Source organism: Podarcis filfolensis (genome assembly GCF_964270895.1).
Source record: "Podarcis filfolensis genome assembly, chromosome: 1".
NCBI lineage: Eukaryota > Metazoa > Chordata > Lepidosauria > Squamata > Lacertidae > Podarcis > Podarcis filfolensis.
In genome coordinates, this window is record NC_139604.1 from 44,762,506 (window position 1) to 44,787,873 (window position 25,368).

Consider the following 25,368-nt stretch of genomic DNA (forward strand, 5'->3'; position numbering starts at 1 on the left):
CTCACACTTGTTGCTTGGCCTTAGCAACAGACCTAACCATGCCAGGTGAGCACAATTGTTCTGAGATAATTTATGCTTAATCCATAGCAATTTGCACCCTTTTAATGGGAACTGAATCAACCTTTCTCTTGCTGATTTCCATGGAAACCTTAACATATAATCTGTGGTTCCATCTATCCTGGATAATAAGAGATGGATCTGTAGAAGCAGGTTTTGGATGTGTTTGAGGGTTATTACTCATCACAGCTTAGGCCAGTCAATTTGGGGTTATGTGGGCGCACTGGCAGAAGCACCAGATTGGCTACACTAGTGCACTAACACAGCCCCAACCTCACAGTTGCCCTACCCCATCCAGCTAAGCTGTAGTGCTGCCGGTGTCAGGGGGAGGCTCTAAGGTTCCACGCCAACACACAGGTTACTACTGCAAGCTCCTTCTAGATTAGGGAACTGGTTGCTTGTCCTTCCCACTTTTTGGTTTTGATACATACAGTATCAGTAACTCATAGTTTCTGATGGTATAAACGCATATATTAGGTGGAAGTGTGTATAAAAATACATATATGCTACTCTATTCTGCCTTGGTCAGACCACACCTTGAATACTTTGTCCATTTATGGGTGCCACAATTTAGGAAGGATATTAACAAACTGGAATGTGTGTAGAGGAGGACGACCAAGTTGATCAGGGGTCTGGAAACCAAGCCTTATGGGGAACAGTTGAAGGAGCTGGGTATGTTTAGCCTGTAAAAGAGAAGACTGAGGGAAGATATGATAGGCATCTTCAAATATCTGAAGGGATGTCACATGGAAGATGGAGGAAGCTTGTTTTCTCCTGATCTGGAGGGTAGGACTAGAACCAACGGCTTCAAGTTACAAGAAAGGAGATTCCGACTAAATATCAGGAAGAACTTTCTGACAGTGAGAGCTGCTTGACAGTGGAACAGACTTCCTTAGAAGGTGATGACCTCTCCTATGTAGGTTTTTAAACAGAGGTTGGATGACCATCTGTCATAGATGCTTTAGTTGATATTGAGAGGGTTGCACTGTAGAGGGTTGGACTATTTGACTCTAGGGGCCCCTTCCAACTCTACAGTTCTATGATTCTATTATTTATGTCCTATGTTTCCCCTCAAGGAGCTTAACATGGTATTCCCCTTCCCAGAATTACAATTACAATTTATTTATTTACGGCTATTAGCCCATAAACCCTTCCCAGAATGTGGCTGCCAGACGGGGGACTGGGAGTACCTGCTGGGATCATATAATATCAGTCCTAAAAGATCTAGATTGGATCCCTGTACGTTTCCAAGCACAATTCAAAGTGTTGGTATTGACATTTAAAGCCCTAAACAACTTAGGCCCTGCATACCTGAAGGAGCATCTCCACTCCCATTGTTCAGCCCAGACACTGAGGTCCAGTTCCAAGGGCCTTCTGGCAGTTTCCTCATTGTAAGAAGTGAAGTTACAGAGAACCAGCCAGAGGGCCTTATTGGTAGTCACACCCGCCCTGTGGAACTCCCTCCTGTCAGATGTCAAGGGAATGTTTTAGAAGATTTTAGAAGATATCTGAAAGCAGCCCTGTATTGGGAAGCCTTTAATGTCTGGTGTATCACACTTTTTCTAATCTGTTGGGAGCTGCCCAGAGTGGCTGAGGTAACCCATTCAGATGGGTGGAGTATACAGTGGTACCTTGGTTGTTGAATTTAATCCATTCTGGGAGTCCATTCGACTCCTGAAACAGTTCGAAAACCAAGGTGCAGCTTCCAATTGGCTGCAGGAGCTTCCTGCACTCAATCAGAAGCTGCGGAAGCCGCATCAGATGTTCGGTTTCCGGGTTTGCGAACGTTTGGCTTCCGGGTTTGCGGCGTTCGGGAGCTGATTTGTTCGGGAGCCAAGCCATTTGACAACCAAGGTACTACTGTACAAAAGTTAAGCAGAGTAAGCTATACCCACTATTTTCCAGTTAAGCTGGCATAATTTATGAATCTGAAAGCAGTCTCAGTTGTGCTTCTGAACTGGTCTTTGACTGTAATAATAAATTATTACTACAGTGGTACCTTGGGTTACAGATGCTTCAGGTTAAAGACGCTTCAGGTTACAGACTCCGCTAACCCAGAAATAGTACCTCGGATTAAGAACTTTGCTTCAGGATGAGAACAGATATCACATGGCGGCGGCACAGCAGAAGCGGGAGGCCCCATTAGCTAAAGTGGTTAAGAACAGTTTCAGGTTAAGAACGGGCCTCCGGAATGAATTAAGTTCTTAACCTGAGGTACCACTGTATTACTAATCTGATGTTATTCAGTGTCAGATTCATTGGATGTGATCTTAAATCAGTAACATTTGCCAACTGTATCGTCCACTTTTTGTAGATCAGCATAGCTTGTGAAAGTAAAGGTAAAGTTGGCAGGTGATTCTAAACACCTTCTGGTTAAACACAGGGCTGTTCTGAACCAAGGTCAGCATTTTCAGGCATCATATCTGTTTTATTTATTTGCCACATTCACATCCTGTCCTTCATCCAAGGAGCCCAAGGCAGCATTCAGAGAAGCTATCAATTCCTCCCTGCTTCAACATACTACTTATTACCCCACAATACAACTCACTTAGATCACACATAAACTCATTCCTGAGGTAGAAAAAACTTCACCTGCTCAATTAATTTCTGTAGGTCAGGCTGTTATTATAAGCACAGGGGCAGAGCCAGTGGAGGAAGGTTGAAAGCTTGACTCCAAAGTTGTTGATGGGCACAATATCTCTATGACTTTCTCTTCTTAAGATTCTATTAATTCCACCCCTGACCCTGTTATTTAACTTGTCTTGTTGAACTTATTCTGCTTCAATAAAAGTCCCAACAGTTAATTAAAAAGGCATGGTGGCTGATTGGATTTCATGATATATGCAGGCCTTGTGAGAGACTCTAGGGGCTACTCTGGAAGTCCTTGCAGATTCCAGGGGGATTTTCAATGAGCTTTGATTATTGTCTAGATTTCAGCAGGTTCTGAGTAAACAGAATCCAGGTGGGTGAAAGTTTGATCCCTCTCTGGTTTTACTGGCCCCGAGAGAAAGGAGCTGCATTTACTTGGTCAGCATATGTGGCCTCATTAACCCCGATCAAACTAGTTAAGGAGAAGCATTTAAGGTTTCCCTCAGCTTGGAAACAGGTGAATGTCTTTGATGGCATCTGGAAACTACATAAGGCGTAGTGGCAGGTAATAGCTGTACTTACCTCTCTGGTTTAGATTATGGTTATTGTTAAAACATATGCAAAATAAAATGTAGCCAGCGCCTCCACAGTCTACTAATTTTTATATGAACTGCCACATCATATGGATGAATAAGAAAGAAACCCCAAAGAGATTATTTTATTTCTTATTTGGCTGAGAGTTTCTATGATGCTAGATAGAATCTGCTATGCCAGCCCTAAGTACCAACCACATTTTGAAGACTGCAATTGGTCACACACAGAGACAATACTCTCCTAGGAACATTCCCCTCCTCTGGTGTCTATATGCATGTTCGCAGCTGTCATTAATTAGCAACTGAATAATTTTAATTTTGAGTGCATGGAAAGATGACATATTTTTCATATGTGATTTTTCTCACATGGATTTTTTTTTAACGTGTAGACTGTAACACTCAGTTCATTCTGTATTTCCTTCCTCATGTTCATTTCCCTTTAATAGCCATCATTTATTCTTTCCAGATCTTTCCAAAGGTTAATTCCTCATAACAGACACCCCAAACACAGCCAAATTTATGTGAACATAACATTCACATGAGCAATTTCCAGCAAGTATCCTTGCTCTCAAAAAATCTGTTCACGGCCTCACTAACAATATACATATAGTGCCATCAACCCACAGGCTCCCGTGGTCAGAACCACCATTGTAGTGTGCCTGCTGCACACTGATGGGCACCCACCTCCTTCTCTGGTCCTCTGCTGCTCTGGTCACACACCTCCCATTGTGTCCATACCCTCCCCCAGCACCACAGCCAGGAAATCCTGGTGTACTGGTGGCCGTGGTGGGCATGGCTGCAAAGGAGGAGGAACAGGAGGTGGCAGTAGAATGCAGTGGGGACAGGGGACACGGGGCACTTGTCACTGCTGAGTGCTTGCTGCTCCTGCTCCTCTGCCACTGTGGCTGTGCCCCCTTGCTGTGGTCATGTCCCCCCACTACTGGGAAACCCAGGTGCGCCAGCAGAAGTGGGGTGGGAGAGGAGGAGGAGCAGAAGATGACAGTGAGGCACAGCGAGGGTGGGACTGGGGGCTCTGAAACAGCAAAATGTTCCAGGCTGGTCCTACCTTAATGGGTAAGTCAAAAGTAAGATGCCTGCTTGAAAGAGCTTACAATTTAAAATGATAGTTGGGGAGCCAACAAAAGGGAAGGGGAGAAAGAAGCAAGGATACCAGAAGATGAATATGTAGCTACATGTACTTAAGCTTTGTTTCCACTGGGAGTGAAAACTAAGAAGTTAAGGCAAAGGCTTTCTAAAAAGAGTATGTTTGGTATATAGATTGTAAACAAAGGCAAAGGTATCATTCAGGAACTAAATTTCAGTGTTCTGATTATGTCAAGGTGTCTTGATATACGGAGCAACAAGGAAGATGGGATGGAGTCTTCTAAGCAAGCTGGGCACATAGGGGAAGGAGCAATGGTCACAGAGAAGGGTATACCAGGAAAGAAGGACACGAAGATGGAGGAAATCCTGCAAGGTAAGGACCAACATGTGGAAGTGGGCCAAATTACTTTTCTTTGTGAAAGAATTTGCTTCCAAGTTCCTACCAGTTGTATGCCACAGACTGTTCTGTGAAATCTCTTCAACAGACATGCAGTCCACGGCAAACAAACAGCACTTGAGCTCCATATTAAAGGAAAACCCTCTTTATACTGTCACAATAGGTTGCAAAGATTTGCCCTACATTTTCAAAAGCCACTGGTGAGCCTTGGCTCTGCCTATTATGTCTGCAGATCATTGAGAGGGAAGGCTGCTATTGAAATAGCTGTGTCAGAAATGATTGCCTTTCCATGCAGAGACAAAGCAGCAAAGCAAGCTGAGATGTCCCAAGTGTCTTCCTCTGACATCTCTTTAAAGAAACTGAAGAGTAGTGAGCAATCTTTTCATTCTGTGCAACCTGCGCAGGTTTGGGTCAGACTTCTACTTGCGGACTAAGCGATTCGTGACATGTAAGGTATGATGAAATCTACCTTTTGAACTGGAAATCCATTCACACCTCAAAACAAAAGGTGCAGTATTTCTAATAGCAATTAAGGGCAAGAGCCAATTCATATACTGTAACTGACTTTTTCTGTGTTACTGCAACTCTCCTCACCTAGGGATCCTCACCATGATCATGGCTATAACATTAACAGCATTTGGGGATGGCAATGACAGCAAATTATGCAGACTGTGGTCTAGGTCAGGCTTCCTCAAACTCGGCCCTCCAGATGTTTTTGGCCTACAATGCCCATGATCCCTAGCTAGCAGGACCAGTGGTCAGGGATGATGGGAATTGTAGTCTCAAAACATCTGGAGGGCCAAGTTTGAGGAAGCCTGGTCTAGGTGGTGGATGGACAACTTCTGTTAATCTTGTTTGTTTGTTTCTCAGTGCTGTGATTATACATGGTCCTGCACAATTCTATCACGTATAAATGGCAGGATGTGTCTTTTGCACCTGGTCACCCTTTAAAACCTTTTTGTTTTGTTCAATAATCACTAATCACTTGTTCTGAATCCCCTGTCCTTGCATGAAGGTCTTCTACTTTTACTCTGCCTCCTGCCAGTTGCCTTTCCTTTCCTCCTGAACTGTTTTTAGAACACACTAATCAAAAGTGGAAAGTATAACTTATAAATATAATGCCAAGCCATCATGCAGTTTTCAGAAAGTTAACATTTTCACATTCAAATTCTGTCCAAACATTTGGTTTTAACGTGGCACTGGAACTCAAATTTGAAAATATCCTGAATGTGTTTCAGCTCTCTGTAAAACCATATGCCACCACCTTTAATTACTGACAGCAACAAAAATTACCGTATTTTTCGCCCTATAGGACGCACTTTTCCCCCTCCAAAAATGAAGGGGAAATCTGTGTGCGTCCTATGGGGCGAATGCAGGCTTTCGCTGAAGCGTGGAGAGTGAGAGGGGTCGGTGCGCACCGACCCCTCTCGCTCTCCAGGCTTCAGGAAGCTATCTGCAAGCCTGGGGAGCCCGCGGGAGTTCCCGCAGGGCTCCCTAGGCTGCGGATAGCAGCCTGCTTGCCCGGAGCGCGCCGAAGCAGAACACCCCGCACTTCGGACAGACATCCGCAGCCTGCTGCACGGAGCGTGCCAAAGCAGAGCGCCCCGCGCTTCGGACAGACATCCATGGCTGGGGGGGGGGGTAAATTTTTTTCCCTTCCCCCCTCCAAAAAAAACTAGGTGCGTCCTATGAGCCAGTGCGTCCTATAGGGCGAAAAATACGGTACTTCTTAAATTACTGCATTTAAATCAGTGACCCAATAAGTGAATGAGGTTGCAATCCTACACACACTTAGGAAGTTGCCTTATACCAACTCAGACCACTAGTTCAGTATGATCTACACTGATTAGCTGTGGTTCTCCAGAGTTTCAAGCTGGAGTCTTTCCAGTTCTGCTTGAAAATGCCAGGGATTTAACATGGGAACTTTTGCATGCAAAACATTATGCCCCACCATTGAGTTATGGCCTTTCCCTAACTAAGCAAGTCTCTAAGAATACAACTGGACCGAATTATGAGTAGTTGTGCTTAAAATCTAGCAAACAGATTATAATCAATTCCGTAATATTCTGTTATATATTGCTGCTATACTAATATAATTTTCACTGGTGCAATGTGCTCACACACTTCAAAAAGAAAAGAGTAATGAACCCACCTGACACAAAGGCAACTTTTTCCTTTAGTATGGGAAGGACATCAGCAGCTTTTAAACCATCATTTCGGAAAGATCCTGCAAAAACGAGAAGAAAATAGGAATGTCTTGATTAGAAAGGAGTCTGCCTTTGACAGTGCTTGCAATGTGTTCCAGACTGCCCCAATCAACAAGCGATTGCCTACAATTTATAGATCAAGCTATGGAAATACAGAAAACATTCTTTCCTCCAACACTAATTTTCTTCCAAATAAAAAGGGAAGGCAGCATGATATCTGTCAAAACGTACAAAAAGCACTGCACAAGCTTCTATTCATTATCACTGTTGTCAGGTCATGACAATATCAGGAACAAGAAATGAGTAAGTGACTAATATAAAAGATATAACAACAACAAAACAAACCCACAGGTCATAACAAAATAAAATCATTTCTCATATGAAACTGAGCATTCAGTAATATAACTAATTAACAGCACTGGCAATTCCTAATCTTTACAGCTGCCATAAATTATCAAAACTATAAGTACATTACCTAATTCCATTCTAAGTATGGCTGCAGCCAAAATGAAAAATGTCATGGCTCTATACAGATAACAAGTGGCCAATATTTGCGTAAGAAATATACACCAGAAAGACAACCCTCATTCCCCATGTAGGCATACCGGTATTTTGCTGATGTAGTGCAAATGCAAAATACTACCTAATCCACATGTTCAGCAAAGTGAAAGGACTTACTCGTACAGGTGGAGCTCAGGTGTCATATCAAAAATACATTTACTTGAAACTAAAATTTCTTCAAATCCAGTGGAACTTACTTCCAAGTAAACATGCTTGAACTGTGCGGATTGTGTCAACACATTGGGGATCCCAGTTTTAGAATATCATTGGGGGGGGGCTTTTCGCCTACCCATTTTTTTCTGTCATGAAACTGTTGCTGTTCTAAAATCCACATCCTCCTGCAGGAATCTCAGCTTTGAACTTAAGGAAGACAATGAAGACAAGGTCTGTCTTGCCTGCATCCTGTTATTGTGGTTTTTTACAAAGAAAGCAGCTGGGTTTTTATGCCTGCCCACTGCTGAATATCTGAATATGGTTCTGAAAATGGGTAGCCTCTCCATCACATATCCATTAATACACCCAGCTTCAGAATGTGCTCACTCAGTGCAGCTGATGAAGTTACATAGCAACTCATGTACAGTAGATGGCCACATAAATGCTACAAAGAGGGGTTCCAATAATGGGTTATTATTTCTTATTGCTGAAATCAGTGCTGTTGTTTTTTCTTAAAAAATTCAAGGGGTACTCTCGTTTTCCTACTCATATTGAAATACTGCCCCTCAACGAGGCCAAACTTACCGTAGATTCACAAAATGTTTAGGGGTATGTGTACCCCTGCATCCCCCCCCCCCCCAGAAAAAAAGCACTGGCTGAAATATAATTTGCTGCACTCTTTACCAACCAAAGTGTTGTATGGTGTCTTGTTTATTTGGCCTTGGAGCTTCCTCTTCATATAGGAATTGGATTAATAAATCATTACTTTGTCCTCCCTAGGAAGGCCAATGAAGTAAAGATTTCCTGCCATTCCAAAACCAGGAGCATGTCTGCTCTCTGCCAAGGTGAATGAGTCATTCCTTGGCAGACTGGAAGCTGCTCAGCTGTTGCTTGAGAGTTTGAAGGAGGTCACATTTTTGGTTGCTATGGTGCACAGAAGAGCAAACAATACATGCTCTCCCACATGATAAGAACTATACAGTAATAAATCCACCCACATTGTCAAGACAACAAAGGTTATGATAAGACAAAGAAATATAACTTTTCTTAGCTTTAAACCGAAAGATGTAGGACAGAAGATGAAGCCAATGATTAGAAGCCACTTCCGTCCACTAACCTGAAATGAAAGTCTTTCAGCCCAGGAGTATACTTTTCTCTTTCTAATGAGGCATGACTAACGTGATGGCCGTTTCTGTTTTTTAAAAACTGAAAATATGAAAGTTAGCATAGAAAGGAAATACTTTTTCCAAGCATGCTTGCCCCCAAACTTTCACTTATTTGTTTTCTGCAAAGCCTGTGCAAATAACACAGTTCGGATGAGCTTGCCATAATTAGCAGTACAAGGCGCGATCAGCCCTATTTTGCAGGGGTATTTATGCTCTTGAGTTGCTAGATGGGGCTTTTTGTTGTTGTAGTGATGCTGCTATATAAAAGGTAATATTTAAAACAGGTATAACTTCTGCCATTAGAATTCTGCTGTGGTAAACAGCACCCAGTCCCATATTGAATCTGACAAATCTATTCTAACCCCTGAGGTGGGAGAAGCTCAATTACCTATCAAAGCCAAAAGCAGAAACTGTCAAGCCAAACCCCTTGGAAAAAATGCCAGACTCTGGCAGGAATCTGCCATGCAAATAATAAAAAATTAAGCAACCTTCTCTGCTTTAGGAGAAATGGACAACTAGACATTTCTTGGGCTCCAAGATTTGTTTTCAGAAAGCCAACTTCAAATGGAGTGTGTGTGTGTGTGTGTGTGTGTGTGTGTGAGAGAGAGAGAGAGAGAGAGAGAGAGAGAGAGAGAGAGAGAGAGAGAGAGAGCATGCTGTCATATATTACCTCAGGAGAGGTTTCAATATAAAACCACAATACCATTAAATTAACAAAACTTTATGTAATATTCACAATTCTGAAGATAGTGGCAAACCCAAAAGTGATAATTTCCAGCAGACTTTTAACAACTTCCCCTGAAAAACGTACCTTTTGAGTCACCCCAAAATCTTCTAGATGGTACCACAAGCTCCTGTGGGCCTTCCCCTAGACAGCATTACTAAGAAAGCCAAAGCTTCCCTTTCAATCCAAACTGGTATCACAGCTGTTAACTAAATGGGCCCTTAAATGTATTTTCTCCTGAACTGGTGAACTTTTACCTCAACCGTGCTCTCTCCACAAAAATTTAACACGTGGGCTTCAGGTGCCTGAAACACAGACAGACAGACAGACAAGACACACACACTTGAACTCAGTAGGCCTTATTTTAAAGGTACCATAAGTAAAGTCAGGGTATGCCTTATACATCTTTGAAGGAAACCCCAAGTGGGAGAGAAATTTGTGGAGAGGCAGTGTGGAAGTGTGTGTGTGTGTGTGTGTGTGTGTGTGTGTGTGTCTTGGGAGGAGTGATCCTGAGGAGAGGTTTTATTGAGCAAGATATGGAGCAAGAGGTTTAGATTTTGTGAGGAGGAGATGAAGTTATCTGCCTAGCTGAACTGCTGGAGTGGGCCACAATGCTACATAACAACATGTTCATTATTACAGAATTTCACTTGAAGCTCTAGAAAGCATATTAAATGGCACCAAAGCACCTCTCGCATAGAGAGACTCTTGGGTCCAGGGCTCAAATTTTGAGGGGGGGGAAAGGAGTGTTGATGAGCTCCTCAAGCCCCACCACCCTCACTCAACCCTATTCTCCTCAAAACATGCTTCTTTATATGCCTTAAAAATAGCTAGTGTAATTCACTCACAAATTCTGAGTGTATTAAAACTGCCAAAATATTTAGTCACTGAATAATTTAGACGGAACAACAGGCACCTATTTCTCACAGGTAAACATGTGGAATCTCTCTATGTTTTTGGCTACATAGTCCTGGCCTGGGATGCAGCAGTAGGCCTCAGTCTCCATCACTGCCTTGACTGTGGAGCCACTGCTGCAAGAAGGCTGTATGATCGTAGAAAGCTGCTGTTGTCTTCTCCACTGTTTTCTCAGCCCATGGAAGAAGTGTGGGTCAGGCAGAGCAGCAGCTTCCCCTGGGGAGGTGGGACTCGGCATAGTTTCTGACAGCTCTGGAGGTGGGGTTGGCTGTGCAATGAGCAGAGTGGATGCACCAGAACCAGACTCTGACAGCTCCAGGGATGAAAGTGGTGCCCCTGCCATGTGCCATGGGGATAGATAGGGAGATGAAACAGGGTGAGGGGAATCCCTCTCCCCACCTCTCCAGGATCCCTTTCCTCAGGCACTTCCAACTTAGGCAAAGATCTGCCTCAAACACTGGATCCCACCCCAGGATTAAAGAATCATAGAATTGTAGAGTTGGAAGGGGTCCCAAGGGTCATCACTGGCCAACCACTAATTGTCTCCATCCTAATTTTGCCAGACCCCCTACTCAGGTCATTATAGCTCTCCCAGTGCCCATTCTCAATGGCTTCATCTAGACGTTGGGTACAACTACCTATAGCACAACTTCCAACTACAATTCCCCAATGCTACTCTGTAGAAGCATCCCTGTAAGTAGGAGTGGGACCACACTACCTCTAACTCCCAACTCACCACGTCAGTCCATGAGGATACAACAGTCAGTGGTATCAAAAATCAAATAAGAGTAACAGGATCACACGCCCCCATCTCTCCCTAATAAAGGTAATCTGTCAGGGGGATCAAAATTGATTCTGCTACCAGACTGGGCCTGCCCTGACTGGAATGGGTCTAGATTATCAGTTTCTTCCAAGAGCAACTGCAGCTGAATCACAGCCACACGGTTAAGCACCTTGCCCAAAGCAGGGCTATCTGTAACCATACAGTAGTTTTTGGACCCAGGGAAGGCTTTTTAGGAGTGCCCAGGCAGAAATGACACAGCCCAGTACAAGCTATGTTGTGTATTTCAGCTGATCACATAGCCAAGTGAGCTAGTACTTAGAAACAGAGTTCCCTGCATATTTTTAAATGTCACTGTATTTGAATATTGAATGTGAGTACTTATGAACAGCGTTGTATTGCAAATATATGCTTCCATTGTTTTATAACTGACAGGAAACCTTGGCTTCCAAACTGCTATGGATACCACTGAACTGAGGAAGACTTTGCATACCATGAGGTACAACAAAGCACACGTCACATGCTCTGTGCTTTGAGGCATTTTCCTGGGGAACTTTTTAAAAGAGTTCATTCCCTAGAACCATGGAAACCAAACAGGCCATCTGCACAGTATACTAAATCCCACTGCCCCATACGCCAAACCATTTGTTCCATCTAAGACAAAGGCTATATTCACTTTATGGCTGAAATTTATTCTCAGATGAAAAAGATTAATGCCATCGGTGTGCATTACTTAGACCTGATCCAAGACTAATATTTTCTCCCAGTTTTCTTGCCCTGTCCTTCCTTCTATTAATTATACATCGCCACCACTTGCTGTAACATCCTTCCCATTTCAAGCCATATGGGTAGCTGAGGCTTTCCAAAGCCTCAAAGCCCTTTGCCAAGGCTTGTCAGAGAGCCAGCACTTTGGGCCCTTTTTTTAAATGGAAAGGCCTGTCTCTGAGATTTCCTGCTTTTTGGATCTTCACACAGGAGCAGGCTTTGTAAAAAGGAAAAGAAAAGAAAAAAAACCTCCACCTTTCTTGCTTCCATTCTCCCCTCCTGCAGCCCTCAAATCTGGCAGAGGTGTGTGTGTATTATATTTAATTGCTAAGATTGTTATTCTTTACACGAGGCCTTTGGCAGGGCAGGGATTGAAAAGTGGTGCCTGAATGTACAAACATCAAAAGCAATGGATGCCCTGCAGCTCGAGAGCAGGCTAAAGGAGAGGCAGGGCTTTGATAAAGGCAAAGCACTTTGTACCAAAACATGCAAATGTAATCACAGCTTTTTACACCCATGGCCTCTCAGAAAGACGCATCCCAGTATTTGATGTTAACATGTTGTATATCACTGCTTAAGCCAACAGCCACACCTTGCCCTATGAGAAGAAGCAGCCATATGGAAAGCATTTGATGAAAACTTTGTAAACAGACCATATGTGTGCTTTTAGATGCCATGTTAAGACATTTTTATTTACCCCAGATATTTGAAAATGTATACAACACCTCAACACTTTGTGCTTTTACTGCTGTATTTTTATAATACTAATATTAATTGTATTGTGGTCTGCATATGTTATATACAGCCCTGAAATCTGATTTGACAGCAGGCATTATAGAAATTAAATGAAAAATAACTGTGAGACACACAACCCTCTCAGCATGCCCTCCGACATTTCCACTTATTTAGCAATCCTTTTATACCACTCAGGCTTCCCCTTTACACATTGCTGAATACTTTGAAGGGTAGCCAACATGCTGCCTCTAAGATGTTGCAGGACCCCAGCTCCCATCATCCTTGCCAGCCCATTTTCCTTGTTGGCTAGGGTTCTTGGGAGTTGGAGTTCAACAACATCTCAAAGGCATCTGCTCTAAAATCCATCGCTATGCGCTGTTTTCATGTAAAAGCCAAAAATGTTTCCTTTCTTAGGTTCAAGAGATATGCGAGGTAGAAAAACATAATTATCCTACAATCTGCAACCAACACACTCAAAAATATCCTCATGAGCATGTCAAATGACAGGTTACTTAGCATCTTAATCTACATGGTACATTAGAAACAAGAAGCATCCACTCCCATGTTTTAAGATTTAACATCTAGGGATCTCTCAAAGGGTGTGTAAACCTTGAAGAATTGTACCAAATCATACTAACCAAATTGTAACAACATGTCCACAAAAGGCAAAAATGGGGATATCAACTTACTATGCAGAAGAACAAAAGCCTTGGGAACTACTCTGGATAGAAGGGAATAGGAATAGTCGTAGCATGTAAGTCAGCAGGTTTATAGCTAGTTGGCTGAAAGTTTAGTTTTCTTTTCAGTAGCAGCTGGCGGAAAGGATGGTGCTACACACATGGCTTCCTATCAGCAAACTCACTGCCCCTTAACAGGATGGCGAGAGATGGCAGGGAAATCAGTGTAGTGCAAATGTACCAGTCTGACCTTCCAACAGTCCTGGACTCCTCCCTCTAAGCAGCAGCAACTCTGCTGATGGGAAGTAGTGCTGCAGCCCTGCTTAAATTTAACTGAACGCTGTGGCTAACAACATGTTGCCATATTAATTAAGCAAACAAAGGGTGTAACTAAAAAGGCTCTAGGCCTTAACAATTCAACAACATTGTTTGCTGCAGGATGGCAGGGCTTGGGAATTATTCTTATTCTTATAAAAGACTTATTTAATTAACCCTGAAGGGCAGGTTAAACACTTCAGTTAATCAGGAACTGGACACACAACCCTATGCAATACAGGTCCAAGTAACAAATGTTTTCTAAAGGAGACGGGTCATCTATCTTTGCCAAGCAAAGAAAACCACACCCCTTTCTGATATGCACTGCATACAGCAAAGCTGTACTGCTGATTGAGTAATGACCCTCTTCGTTGGCTCATCAGAGGTGTTTTTCCTGAAATACTGAGCATACAAAAGAACAATATGCTGCACATGACCCAAACATCTGCTTCCCAGGCAGATTTCATGTGAGACTCAAAGAAAGCAGCTTTTAATTAGAGACCAAGCCAGACCTTCACTTTGAGGCCTCCAATTTTCTAAAGAATCTTTTAAAAACAAAATGAAAACCGGTATCCCCCTTCTCTCCTGCATGCTAAAATGAAGATACATTCTGCTCAAACCCGCACCCCCTTTTCGCTTTTTGTTAATGTATGACAAAATGTATTTTACTATTCTGTGCTTACAGGGTACATGTCCAATTCACTATTTCTTCCCATTCCCTTCCTTCTTTCTGGTATAGTGCTTTTTGACTCAACTGGGAGCTTTGCCAATAAATCAGATTCAGTAATATGTCAGATCACATGTATTTAAAAACAATTGTTTGTTTGTTTGTTTGTTTAAGTTAAATCTATATAACAATTCATCAATAAATACATCCTGGGCAGCTTACAAGCAAAACAATATTAAAATGCAATATATAATAATTAAGATAAACAAGTAAATAATAAAAGCCACACCCCAAAGCCATCCCACTTTCTTCCATGGATTTTGATTATGAAACTATCATACGCAAAATGGAGCCTATTGTCAGTCAAATCACTGCTCTTCTTTCCTTTGGCCCTCTGTGTCTCACCAGCACACCTTTTCTGGTGAGATATTTTTGGCCTTTATTTATTCATACTTTATATCTACTGTTGCCAAGTCCTAACTGTTCTGCTGATCCTTCTCAAACCACAAATCCGACCCATGGATGGATTGTTTGTTCACAGAAAGAAAGTTATTTTTGAAATAGCCCTATTTTACAGGTGATGAGTATTATCTGCCAGACAGCAGTATAAATCTGAACAAAACTAGAACACTTTACATACATCAGCTGTGAGGAGCTGGGAAGAAGGAAGAGAGACGAAAGCAGAAGCCTAAATAATTTATGTGTGCTGCTTATATATTCTGACATCCCTGACACACTTTTTAAAACATTAATGAAAAATCATTTTACGGGTGGCTGAGTCATGACTGTCAGTCTGTAAAGGCTCCATATCTTGCCACCTGACTCTTCCATATGCTTTTAGCTCTTTTGACAGCCAAGCTGCTTGTAACTTCCGAGTGTTCATCAGCATACAGCACCAGGAAATATGTTGACCCATAGATGTGCCAGTAAATACCCAAAGAAACATCATGAGAGGCTAGCTGTGAAAGATCAATTCTTTTTCAGTGGCATTTTTACACTGTAGCCACCAGGCCCTAATCTTGCTGCTCCTGCTTTTGCAAACCTGCTGTTCTGTTAATTAGTTAAGCTGCCATGCCAGTGCCACTAATGGTTTGGGAAATTATCTGATAAATGTCGGAAGGCCTCCCAGGCTGCAATACTCATGCTACTTAATGTGGAGCAGTCCTGTTAACATCCTGGGTTACCTCCACTTTCACTGGTTTGAACACGGCCTGTTGGTTTGTTGGTTACATCTGTAATATGCCAATGACCTCATGGTGGACGTAGGTCTCCTAGTCCTAGTCCAGACCTGTAACCATGACAGCACACTGGTTGTCACTTTATTCATTAATATTAGCCATTAATAGTATCCTACCAAATGGTTCTGAATTAAAAGATTCTGCTGGCCCATCTATTTGATTCTATATATTTGTAAGCATTTTACATAAACCTCAGGACAATGGTATAACCCTTCAGATTTTTTCAAATTTTCACTCAATCATAAAGGTCCCTGGAAGAGCTTGGATCAGTCACTATTTCTCAGCCTACACACTTCAGTGGTAGTGGTACATGTGTACGTGTTGGGGTGAGGGAAGCCACACTTCTTTAGGCCACTTGGAGGGAGGGAAATCTAAAACTGATGTTACAAATATTTATCAGGTAAATTATTGTATGAAGGCCACATCTGAGCAGTGGAACAACGTCCAGTGGACGCTTGGGTTGCGAACGTGATCCGTGCAGGATGCACGTTCGCAACCTGCAGCGTTCGCAACCCGCAATGGCGCGTCTGCGCACGCACGGGTTGCGATTCGGCGCTTCTGCGCATGCGCAAAGTGCAATTTAGCACTTCTGTGCATGCGCAACTGCCAAAACCTGGAAGTAACCCGTTCCAGTACTTCCGGGTTTCGGCGGTCCGTAACCTGAAAAAACGCAACCTGAAGCGTCTGTAACCTGAGGTATGACTGTATCGTTATTATTGTTACAGTGGTACCTCGTGTTGCGTAACCTCCAGGTTACGGCCACGGCAAACCCAGAAGTGTATACTTCTGGGTTTTGCCACTCTCGCATGCGCAGAAGTGCTCTGTGTGCCATGCACATGCACAGAAGCGACACCTCTAGTTATGGATTTTACTACTGTCTACTGTCTTGAGGTCTAAAACAGAAAGCCATGTGTGTAATTTCATCTCGTATATCCTATTACGCTGAAGGACTGAGCACCAGAGTTAGCAATAATACGCTCTTCATCCCAAACATGCTTTGCTTACAGAAGGCAGGGGGTGGGGGAATATGTAACAAGATTAAATTGACTACTGCTTAAATTCTGCAAATTGGCTTTTCTTCGCTAAAAGGAGCTCCTCTGAGCCACACAAAGAACTGGTTGCAGGTTAATGAAATTTGACTGATCTCCAGGGGGAGCGAGCTGTTGCCATATAGATCTATGACATCTGTGGTGAAATGACCACCTAGCTTGTCCACAAGACACAAGGAGGACAGGGCTGAATGAAGTGCTTCAAGGCTTTGTATTATTCTTAATTGTACTTGAACAACTATATTACAAAGCCATTTTCCAAGCACACCCTATTCGCTACTATATATTAAAAAAATCAATACCTGTTATTTTCTTTGGATTTTATATTCAGTTAAAACAAAAACAAAAAACCCATCACACTACACTGAAGAAATTAAGAAAAAGCAGCCAGGAGAAAGAAAAATACCAAGGAAATTTGTTATTATTCCACAAGGTAGTATTTAAAAACGTTCCTCCACAAAGTAAAGTTGTGGCACATAATTCTGTTTCATGACCACCCATAATTTCTTTAACATGGTTCTAGCTAAATGTCGACACATTATTTAGCCATTAAAGTAAAACAAACTTATTCAGAGACATCAAGAGCTGTGTTGGAAATGTTTTCATGGAGAGGAGTGCCACTGGAAATTGGAATATTTTATTAGTCTAATTGGTTAGTCTGACAATTTCGCATGTCAGAACTGTGCCAAGTTCCCACTCACCAGCTGAGCCTTCCAGCCATCTGTGGTGACCAGAAGACTCGGTAGTGCCAAAGATAAGTCTTCAAAATCATGACTCATAAGCTCTCAAATTATTGATTTAAATTACAAATCGGGGGGGGGGGATGACTACTGACAATGAAAAAAACCACACACAACACCATGGCATCTTAAGGCCAATTTATATAAGCAGCAGAATTGTGGTAACAGGCTTTTCCTAAACTGTACTATTTCAGGCTGCAGGTGGGAAGCTACATGTTTGAATGCTATCTATTGGTAGGGGGATTTCTTTCACAGTGTGGGAGTATTAAAACATGCAGCCCCCAGTATGCAGTTCGAAATGGTACGGTCCACAAAAAACTTTACTGCATGATTCTACTGGTTATATAAATTGATCCAACTATTCTGCATACCTCATGCATCCAATAGAACAGAAACCATGATGATGTCAACCAACATAGATTCTGGATTCTGGAATAACAAATCAACAGAGGAAATTGCTCAGCTGAGTACATAAATTAGTAATATACTATAAAACACACACACACACACCAGTTATCTTTTCAATTGTACATTCCCTCAAGAAAAAGCTTCTTGGAGGGCAATTTAAGAACCATTGTCTTTAATGATAGCTAACTGAATAATTTATATTGCCAGAATATTTAGATTATAGGCTGAATTAAGAATCCTGTTATCTGGATTCAACACAATGAGGATACAATACACCAAGCACGTATGTAGCACAATCTTCATTTATGGCAATAGTCCTCAACAATCTTAGTTGAAATTAATGAGAGCTGATAATAGCATAGTGACCAGAAGACTTGAGTTTGGAATCAGGAAGTTCCAAGCTTAAGTTTTGCCTCTAGCATTAATTAACAAGTTGGCCTTAGGCAAGCAACTTTGAGCCTCTCCTGGTATTTACATCATCATTCCTTCTAATAGTAAACTCAGGTGGTGAGTGCAGCAGTTTTGTGAAAGAAAGAAAGAAAGAAAGAAAGAAAGAAAGAAAGAAAGAAAGGGAAAGAAAAAAAGAAGACGACGTAGAACAACCTAAAACTGAGCATGCCCAGGAGACATGGTATGGTATGTTGACTATCAGCAGGAAAAGGAAACGCTGTGGAAAGGGAGAACAGGGTGGTTTACAGGAGGGCAGGACTGATCCTTAAAAACATGAACAGGAGTACTCTTATTAGGTCAGAATACAGAAAACATTTTGTCGCAGGTCCCACTTTTGGGTTAATAATAGTGATCTACCTAACAAGATTATTTTGAGAATGAACACAAAATAATGTATGCATCCTGAATCAGCCTGACACACTGAGTAGATGTCTGGAAGCTGTGGCTTGATGGCTGCGTGGGAGCCGGCTGAAGTTATACCCTTCGAAGACAGAGGTCCTCTGGCTGGGTCAGGACGGCATGGGATTGGGGGGCCAACTCCCATCTCTTGCAGGGGCTCAACTTGTGCCAGTGCCTTCTGTCAAGAGTTTGGGTGTAACCTTCGATGCCTCCCTCTCCATGGAGGCATAGGTTACAGCTACTGCAAAGGCGGCATTTTTCCATCTCCGCCGTATCAAACAGTTGGTCCCTTACCTTTTCCCACCCTGATCTGGCCACAGTGATCCATGTGACTGTCCCTCCAGGCTTGACTACTGTAACTCGCTCTACACGGGGCTGCCCTTTAAGTTCCAGAAACTCCAGCGGGTGCAGAATGCCGCAGCAAGGCTCCTTACGGGGTCCTTGCCACGGGACCACGTTCACCCAGTGCTTTTTCAGCTGCACTGGCTCCTGGTGGAGTACAGGGTCAGGTTTAGGGTGCTGGTTTTGACCTTTAAAGCCCTTTGCGGCCTAGGACCCTCGTACCTACAGGACCACCTCTCTTGGTATGCCCTGCAGAGGACATTATGGTCCATAAATAGCAACACTCTAGAGGTCCCAGGCCCTAAGGAAGTCAGATTAGCCTCAGCCAGGGCCAGGGCCTTTTCAACACTGGCTCCGGCCTGGTGGAACTCTCTGTCTCATGAGACCAGGGCCCTGAGGGATCTGATTTCTTTCCGCAGGGCCTATAAGACATAGTTGTTCTGCCTGGCCTTTGGGCTTGGAACCAGCCTGATCCCCTCTGCTCTTTCCTTTTCCTTCTGTGATGGAACCCCTATTTGGGGACTTCCCTGGCTTTTCTGGCCCATGTAGGACCAGTCTGGATAGCTGACCTTGGTGAAGATTTGATGTTTTCTCCCCTTAAACAGTTTTTGATCTGGGCTTCCACTGAAATGAGGCTGCATTTTAAGCAGTATTTTAATCTTAAGTTGTATTTTAATAAATTGTTTTATACCTCATGTTAGCCGCCCTGAGCCCGGACTTGGCCGGGGAGGGTGGGGTATAAATAAAATTAAATAAATAAATAAATAAATAAATAAATAAAGTGGGTTGAACACTAATAAGTGTTATATATTTTATATATTATTATTATCATCATCATGAGAAAGGGGCAATGCAAATAAAAATAAAAGCAACTCAACAGATTCTGCATCAAGACCACATCCCGTTTATCTGCAATCTGGCCCATTTTGCATTGGCAGTGTTTCCATCAAAGTACTACTCCAGCATTTCGATATGCTTATTCATTTAAAATATTCATATGCCACAGTCCACCAAGACAAATCACAGAATTGTAGAATTCGAAGGGACTCTGAAAGGCACCTAGTCCAAGCCCCTACCATGTAAAAGAGCTGCTTTGTTTGTCCTCAAAGCTGATTACAAACTATTTTAAAATCTGCAATCAAATAAAAAAGCTAACCATCAATAGCAGCGATATGACAACTGTTCTTATCCCAGCCAGATAAGTATATTATTAATTTAATATTTGAATTAGGAAAAGCTAACACTTTTGGATCTGTGGTCACATTTGCAAGCAGCAGAAAGTATTGCGGGCTCCATGCATGCACCACACACACACCCCAGTCATGCACACATGCACACATAGTCTCTGTCCCCACTTGCAATTAGGCTGGGGTTTTCACTTTTCCCCCAAGCCTAATGTGGATCCTAGAGAATGTACCTAAAGAGGATAAACCTAACATCCCTCTCCAGCTGCAGTCTTCAAGAAGATAAAATGTTAGGCTTGAAAAAAGCCTTCTATTGAAGTCAGTAAAAGGCTTTATTCAAGCCTAATTTCAACAGGGAGAAGAATAGGGAGGCGGGGGACTCAGTAGATGCTAGCGAAAGCCTCGATGGGCAACCCATGAGCTGATGGAAGAGAGGGACTCAAAGAAGTAAGTCTGGGGGGAGCATCCCAATAATCAGGACACTGTTTTTAACTCAAAAAAGCCCTATACCTGAATCCTACCTGCCTGTTCTCCAAGGAAGTAGAGCCTCCAAGGATGCTAATAAACAGACAGGCTTCTATGTGAGGAGGTATTTCGGTGCACATGTTTCCACAGAAGAATGCCATTTTGTATATGTTACAAGTGCTTCAGACAGTCCAGGGACAAATAGGGTAAACAAGACCATGGAACAGAGACAGTCTGAGATTCTTCTAACCAAGGCTGGAGGTGAATAATGGAGGTCCTGACACTGCAAGCTAATGACAATTAGCTAATGGCAACTAGCTAATTAGCTAATGGCAAGCTAATAAAACACTGGCGTTATTACTATTCACCTCTACTATTTTAAAAATTGATGCCAATCAAGCACTAGGAAATGTCCTGAAATAACTGCAAAAAAATTGCACTCAAAGTTCAGTATTATTTACAGTGTGGTCAGTTAACCAAATTCCCAGGATAAAGAATATGTGGTGGAAAAGGATTGTAATTCCAGCCATCAGTCCCATCCCTAACTGCCATGTATTCACCCAAACTTCTGCAAAGAGGCAACACATGTACAAGTTGCACAATCGTAACACTTTTGTAGGATACATGCACAATCATGTTGAGCCGTGGCGCTCAATAGATTATTTCTTCACTATATTAATCATTTCACAATTACAGGTGCTTTTCGTATATATACATATTCAGATTTACTTTGCACATGTATTCAAACTGAGTCCTAAAAATACCAGGATTTGCACTGTTTTGGTTTTGATTCACATTCCTATTGTGCTGACCAAATCTGCCATTCTGATGTTTATTTATTTACTTGTGCCATTTAATAATCTGACATTCTCCTTGGAAGGGACCCAAGACAGGTTACAAATTTAACATAAAAACTCCAGATATATATATTTTTAAAAACAGGAACCTTAGTATGTATGAACAACAGCCTAAAGTCATCTTATACTGTTCCAATGACTTTGGGGATGGGGGGATAACTTGTCTAAAACTATTCATGTGGTCAGCCAGACCAGCTTCCCTTGTGAGGAAGTTCCTCACCTGAAGAGTTCCACACCTGATACAGAACAGGTCATATTCCACAGCCCACGCATCCTCAAAGCATGTGAAAGGTGGCGATTGTATTTTCTTGTCTCTACCTCCAAAGTTGTCTGCTGGTGCTTAATTAAATTACACTCTTACAGGTTTTTAACTAGGTGTAAAGCTTTTCCTTTGGAAAGTGTGAGCTTTGGCTGCTGCCATCATTAAAGGAAACTGTTAACAGTTTAACAAGAATGAAAGTATAACAGCTATAGCAGAAATAGTTGCTCTTTTTTGGTGACAGAGCTCCCACATTTTGACATAAAAAAGCAGAGACTTAACTGCAGTTGATCATGCTGCTTCAAACAAGTTAAGCATTTTGAGGCGTAGTGTGAACTCATATATTGAGTTATCATTGGACTGAGAGGTTTCTTTTGATGAAAGTTGAACTTTAAATCTAAAGAGATTCCCCTTCCCCACTGCTCTGACTCACCATGAACTGTCTAATCTAGAGAATTTATTTATTTGCTAGGAATGTATTGATTTATCTACAAGACAGCACTTGTCATTTTTAGTCCAACCTGTTGGTACATGTGTATGTTTAACATGTTATTTAATATTTTAGTTCCTTTCAATACTAGTCAAATATTATTAAATGAAACAGAATTGATCTTAATTTAGGCATCTTTTCCCGCACTTTATGCTTCAGTAAAATGAGAATTAACAATACAATGTAAATTAGGGAAAGCAGAATCAGAGTGAGAGGAAACTGAGAAAGAAATACAAATATGCTATGGGTCCGATGCATTACTGCAGCATCTCAACAACTTAGCCACAAGAAGCAAAATTCAGACTTGATCCTGGTTCAAAAAGAATTGTACATCTATGTTACTTCCATTTATCCTGCCCTCTCACAAGTCAAAAACCTGTTGCTCAGGAAAACTACAGGATGGTAATTGAAAACAGGGCCTCGTCCATGACAGGAAATCAGCCCAGTTTTGATGTCTTTTGCAGCTCTCAGCCAATCATTCAGGACTTCAGGAGCCTTGGAAAATGAATATACGAGATGACAATCTCTGAACAGAATATGGCGAAAGTGCTTATCTCTAGTGCCTTCACAGTGAATAGCTTCAGCAGTAATGATAACCTCTGATTAAGAAATACAGCTACTTCCTGAGTTTGGATTTCACTAGGCTCCCCTGACAACACTGGTTAAGCAAAAAAGCTACATAATATGTTTGGAAAGGAAACAAATGTACCATAAGAACACAATCCCCTTACTGGGTCTGCCCACCAGAGGTCTACCTAACCCAGTATCCAGTTTCCAGTATGGCCAGTTCCAGATGCCTCAGAGGAAATGTATAAGCACAGACCATTAACACAATACTCCAGTTTCTGCCAATCACTCAAGTACCTAAACCATATGCTTTCCAAGATGAGTTACTATTCACGTCAAAGTAACAACCATTCTATGCATGTCTACTCATATGTAAGCCCCAGTGAGGACTTAACTCCTAGATAAATGTGTATAACGGGGGAGGGTGGGGGGGACCATTTTCAGCTGAGAGCCCCATTCCCTCTTGGGCAATCTTCTGGTTAAAGGACACAATCCAGTGGTGAATGTGACAAAAGCGAGTGTAGCTAAACACACATCACTCTACATCCTGGCAAGCAAGAGGGATTTTTACAGGTCAGGAGCACATTCTGACCAAATGAAACCACCAGAAGGGAGTACAGAGCAGGGTCAGTGAGTGATGTGACTTGCAGAGGGAACACATGCTGGGCAGGTGTTGGAAAATTCCATTCTACCTTAAGGAGCAGACGTGGGATTGCTACGTGTCACATGTCTGTTTACGTTCCAGCACAGTCTGCTGGGAACTTCCGTTTGTGTATAGCTTTTGTTTGACTCTGCTTCTCTGTTTCTTTGTCCTGATTTATGCTTAATAAATCTTTAGCTGTTAGTATGTTTTCACAAGCCTCACGCCTGTTCTGTTTGTGCAGTATGCTCTACTAATATAGCGTGCTCTGGCTTTTGAAGTCTGAGTCACTGATTTACATCGCACCAGAGATCGGGGGATCGTCACAGCTGGAAAGGCATGATCCAGCTGGGATCTCGATCCCCGAAGGATGCCGACAGCAGAGACCTATGGGCCAGATAGAGAAACTTGGAGGGTCACATCCAGCCTGCAGATCTGAAGTTTCCACCCCTGGTGTACAGTCATCAAGCAGTATAGATTGAAAATATGTATTTGCTGTTATCATCTACAAAAGCATATAACTTAGGGGAAAGGTTCATATTTTCAGCAAGTTTTGCTAGCTGTTTCCAGACAAGAAATATCTCAATATAAGCAATTATTTTAAAGGGCTCTTAAACAGAGCTTTATCAGATTTCTTATATCAAGCTGTTTTGTTCTAATGACACTGAAAACCAGTTTCTCAAATAAGTTTCATGCTACCGAAATGTTTTTCAACCAATACTTCACCTTGTAGTTAACACCACCGGTGGGAAAACAGATGAAGTGGGACTGTGCTATTGAATGACATTCTGCAGTCAGACAAAGAAAACACTTTCTCCACTCTCCAGCACTGTATCTAGATAGAAGATCAAATTGACACATGGCTTACTGAATCTGAAGTCAGCAACTTGCTGATCCTGAAGTGTGATTACCTGCAGAGAAAAGCGTTCTTATACAGCCTGCTAAAATCTGCAAACCAGAAAAGTAGAAAAGCACACCTTACACTCCTAGTATGTCTTCTTCATTTCAAGTGCTACTTCCTTGAATTTCACCTCACCAAAATAATTGAGATCAGCTTGATAAAAACTCAGGTTGACTCAGCATGTTCTGCCAAGTCCTCACAGCTCTACCCGAAAAGGTCTAGCCAAGGCAAACATCTCAGTGAGATCTCACGACGGGCTATTGAGCCGTGAGACTATAGACATAACAATATCCATCCTTTGCCAATTGAAAAACATTTATTACGTAGTTCATGACACAACACAGATGGGGCTTGTCAACCTCGGAAGGTAGCCCATCTAGGAAAAGGAAAACTCTGATCAGAAACTTTAACTACTTTGTGGGATATCTTTGGGAGAAGAAAAGGCTAAGGAGTAAACCCTGCAAAAATCTGAAGCTGAGTTAGTAAGATGGTTGGATGGCGCCTTGTACACATCCTTCTGGCAGCTCCTGCAGCCAAGCTGGTGCCAAGCGTATTACTCTGCTTCCCTTTGGACCACATCAGCAAGGCTAAGAGGAGGGTGGGTGTTTTCCAGCACACCTCCATACACACTGCCCAGGCTTGTTCCCCAGGGAGGTCACTTCAGTGCTGCTAACACAGTGATTAGACTTCACCCCTAGAGGTCCAATCCAATGTCTCTCGAGACAGAGAGATACCCCCTTCCAATACATGGTATAGCCAGGCTAGCTTCCTGGTGATATGATGGGCCTTTAAGGGGAACAAAGGAAAGGACTCTGCACGAGATGGCAAATGGGTGGGGTACCCCCCCAACTCATAGGTAGTTAGAAGGACAAAAACAGGATTGAGCGTTGAGTGATGTGAGCTAAGAGCAAAGCAGCAAACTGGGAAGCCAGAGAGAGAGAGAGAGAGAGAGAGATATCCATGACTGATTTCT

The 25,368-nt window shown here is 42.3% G+C and overlaps 1 protein-coding gene and 1 long non-coding RNA gene across 20 annotated transcripts in view; one reads left to right on the forward strand and one right to left on the reverse strand.

The window, feature by feature from the left end:
* Positions 1–25,368, reverse strand: part of KALRN (kalirin RhoGEF kinase) — a 512,792-nt gene that overhangs the window by 267,334 nt on the left and 220,090 nt on the right. For all 19 annotated transcript variants that reach the window (XR_014541086.1, XM_083583660.1, XM_083583665.1 and 16 more), the window contains one exon: positions 6,893–6,967. Coding sequence is in view for 16 of the 19 variants with exons in the window: in XM_083583665.1 (XP_083439791.1) it covers positions 6,893–6,967 (75 nt within the window). In the remaining 3 variants the exon portion in view is untranslated. The remainder of the gene's footprint in view (positions 1–6,892; positions 6,968–25,368) is intronic.
* On the forward strand, positions 9,936–14,161 carry LOC310749459. Its single transcript, XR_014541639.1, has 2 exons — positions 9,936–10,480; positions 11,683–14,161. It is a non-coding gene; the product is annotated as an uncharacterized lncRNA (long non-coding RNA).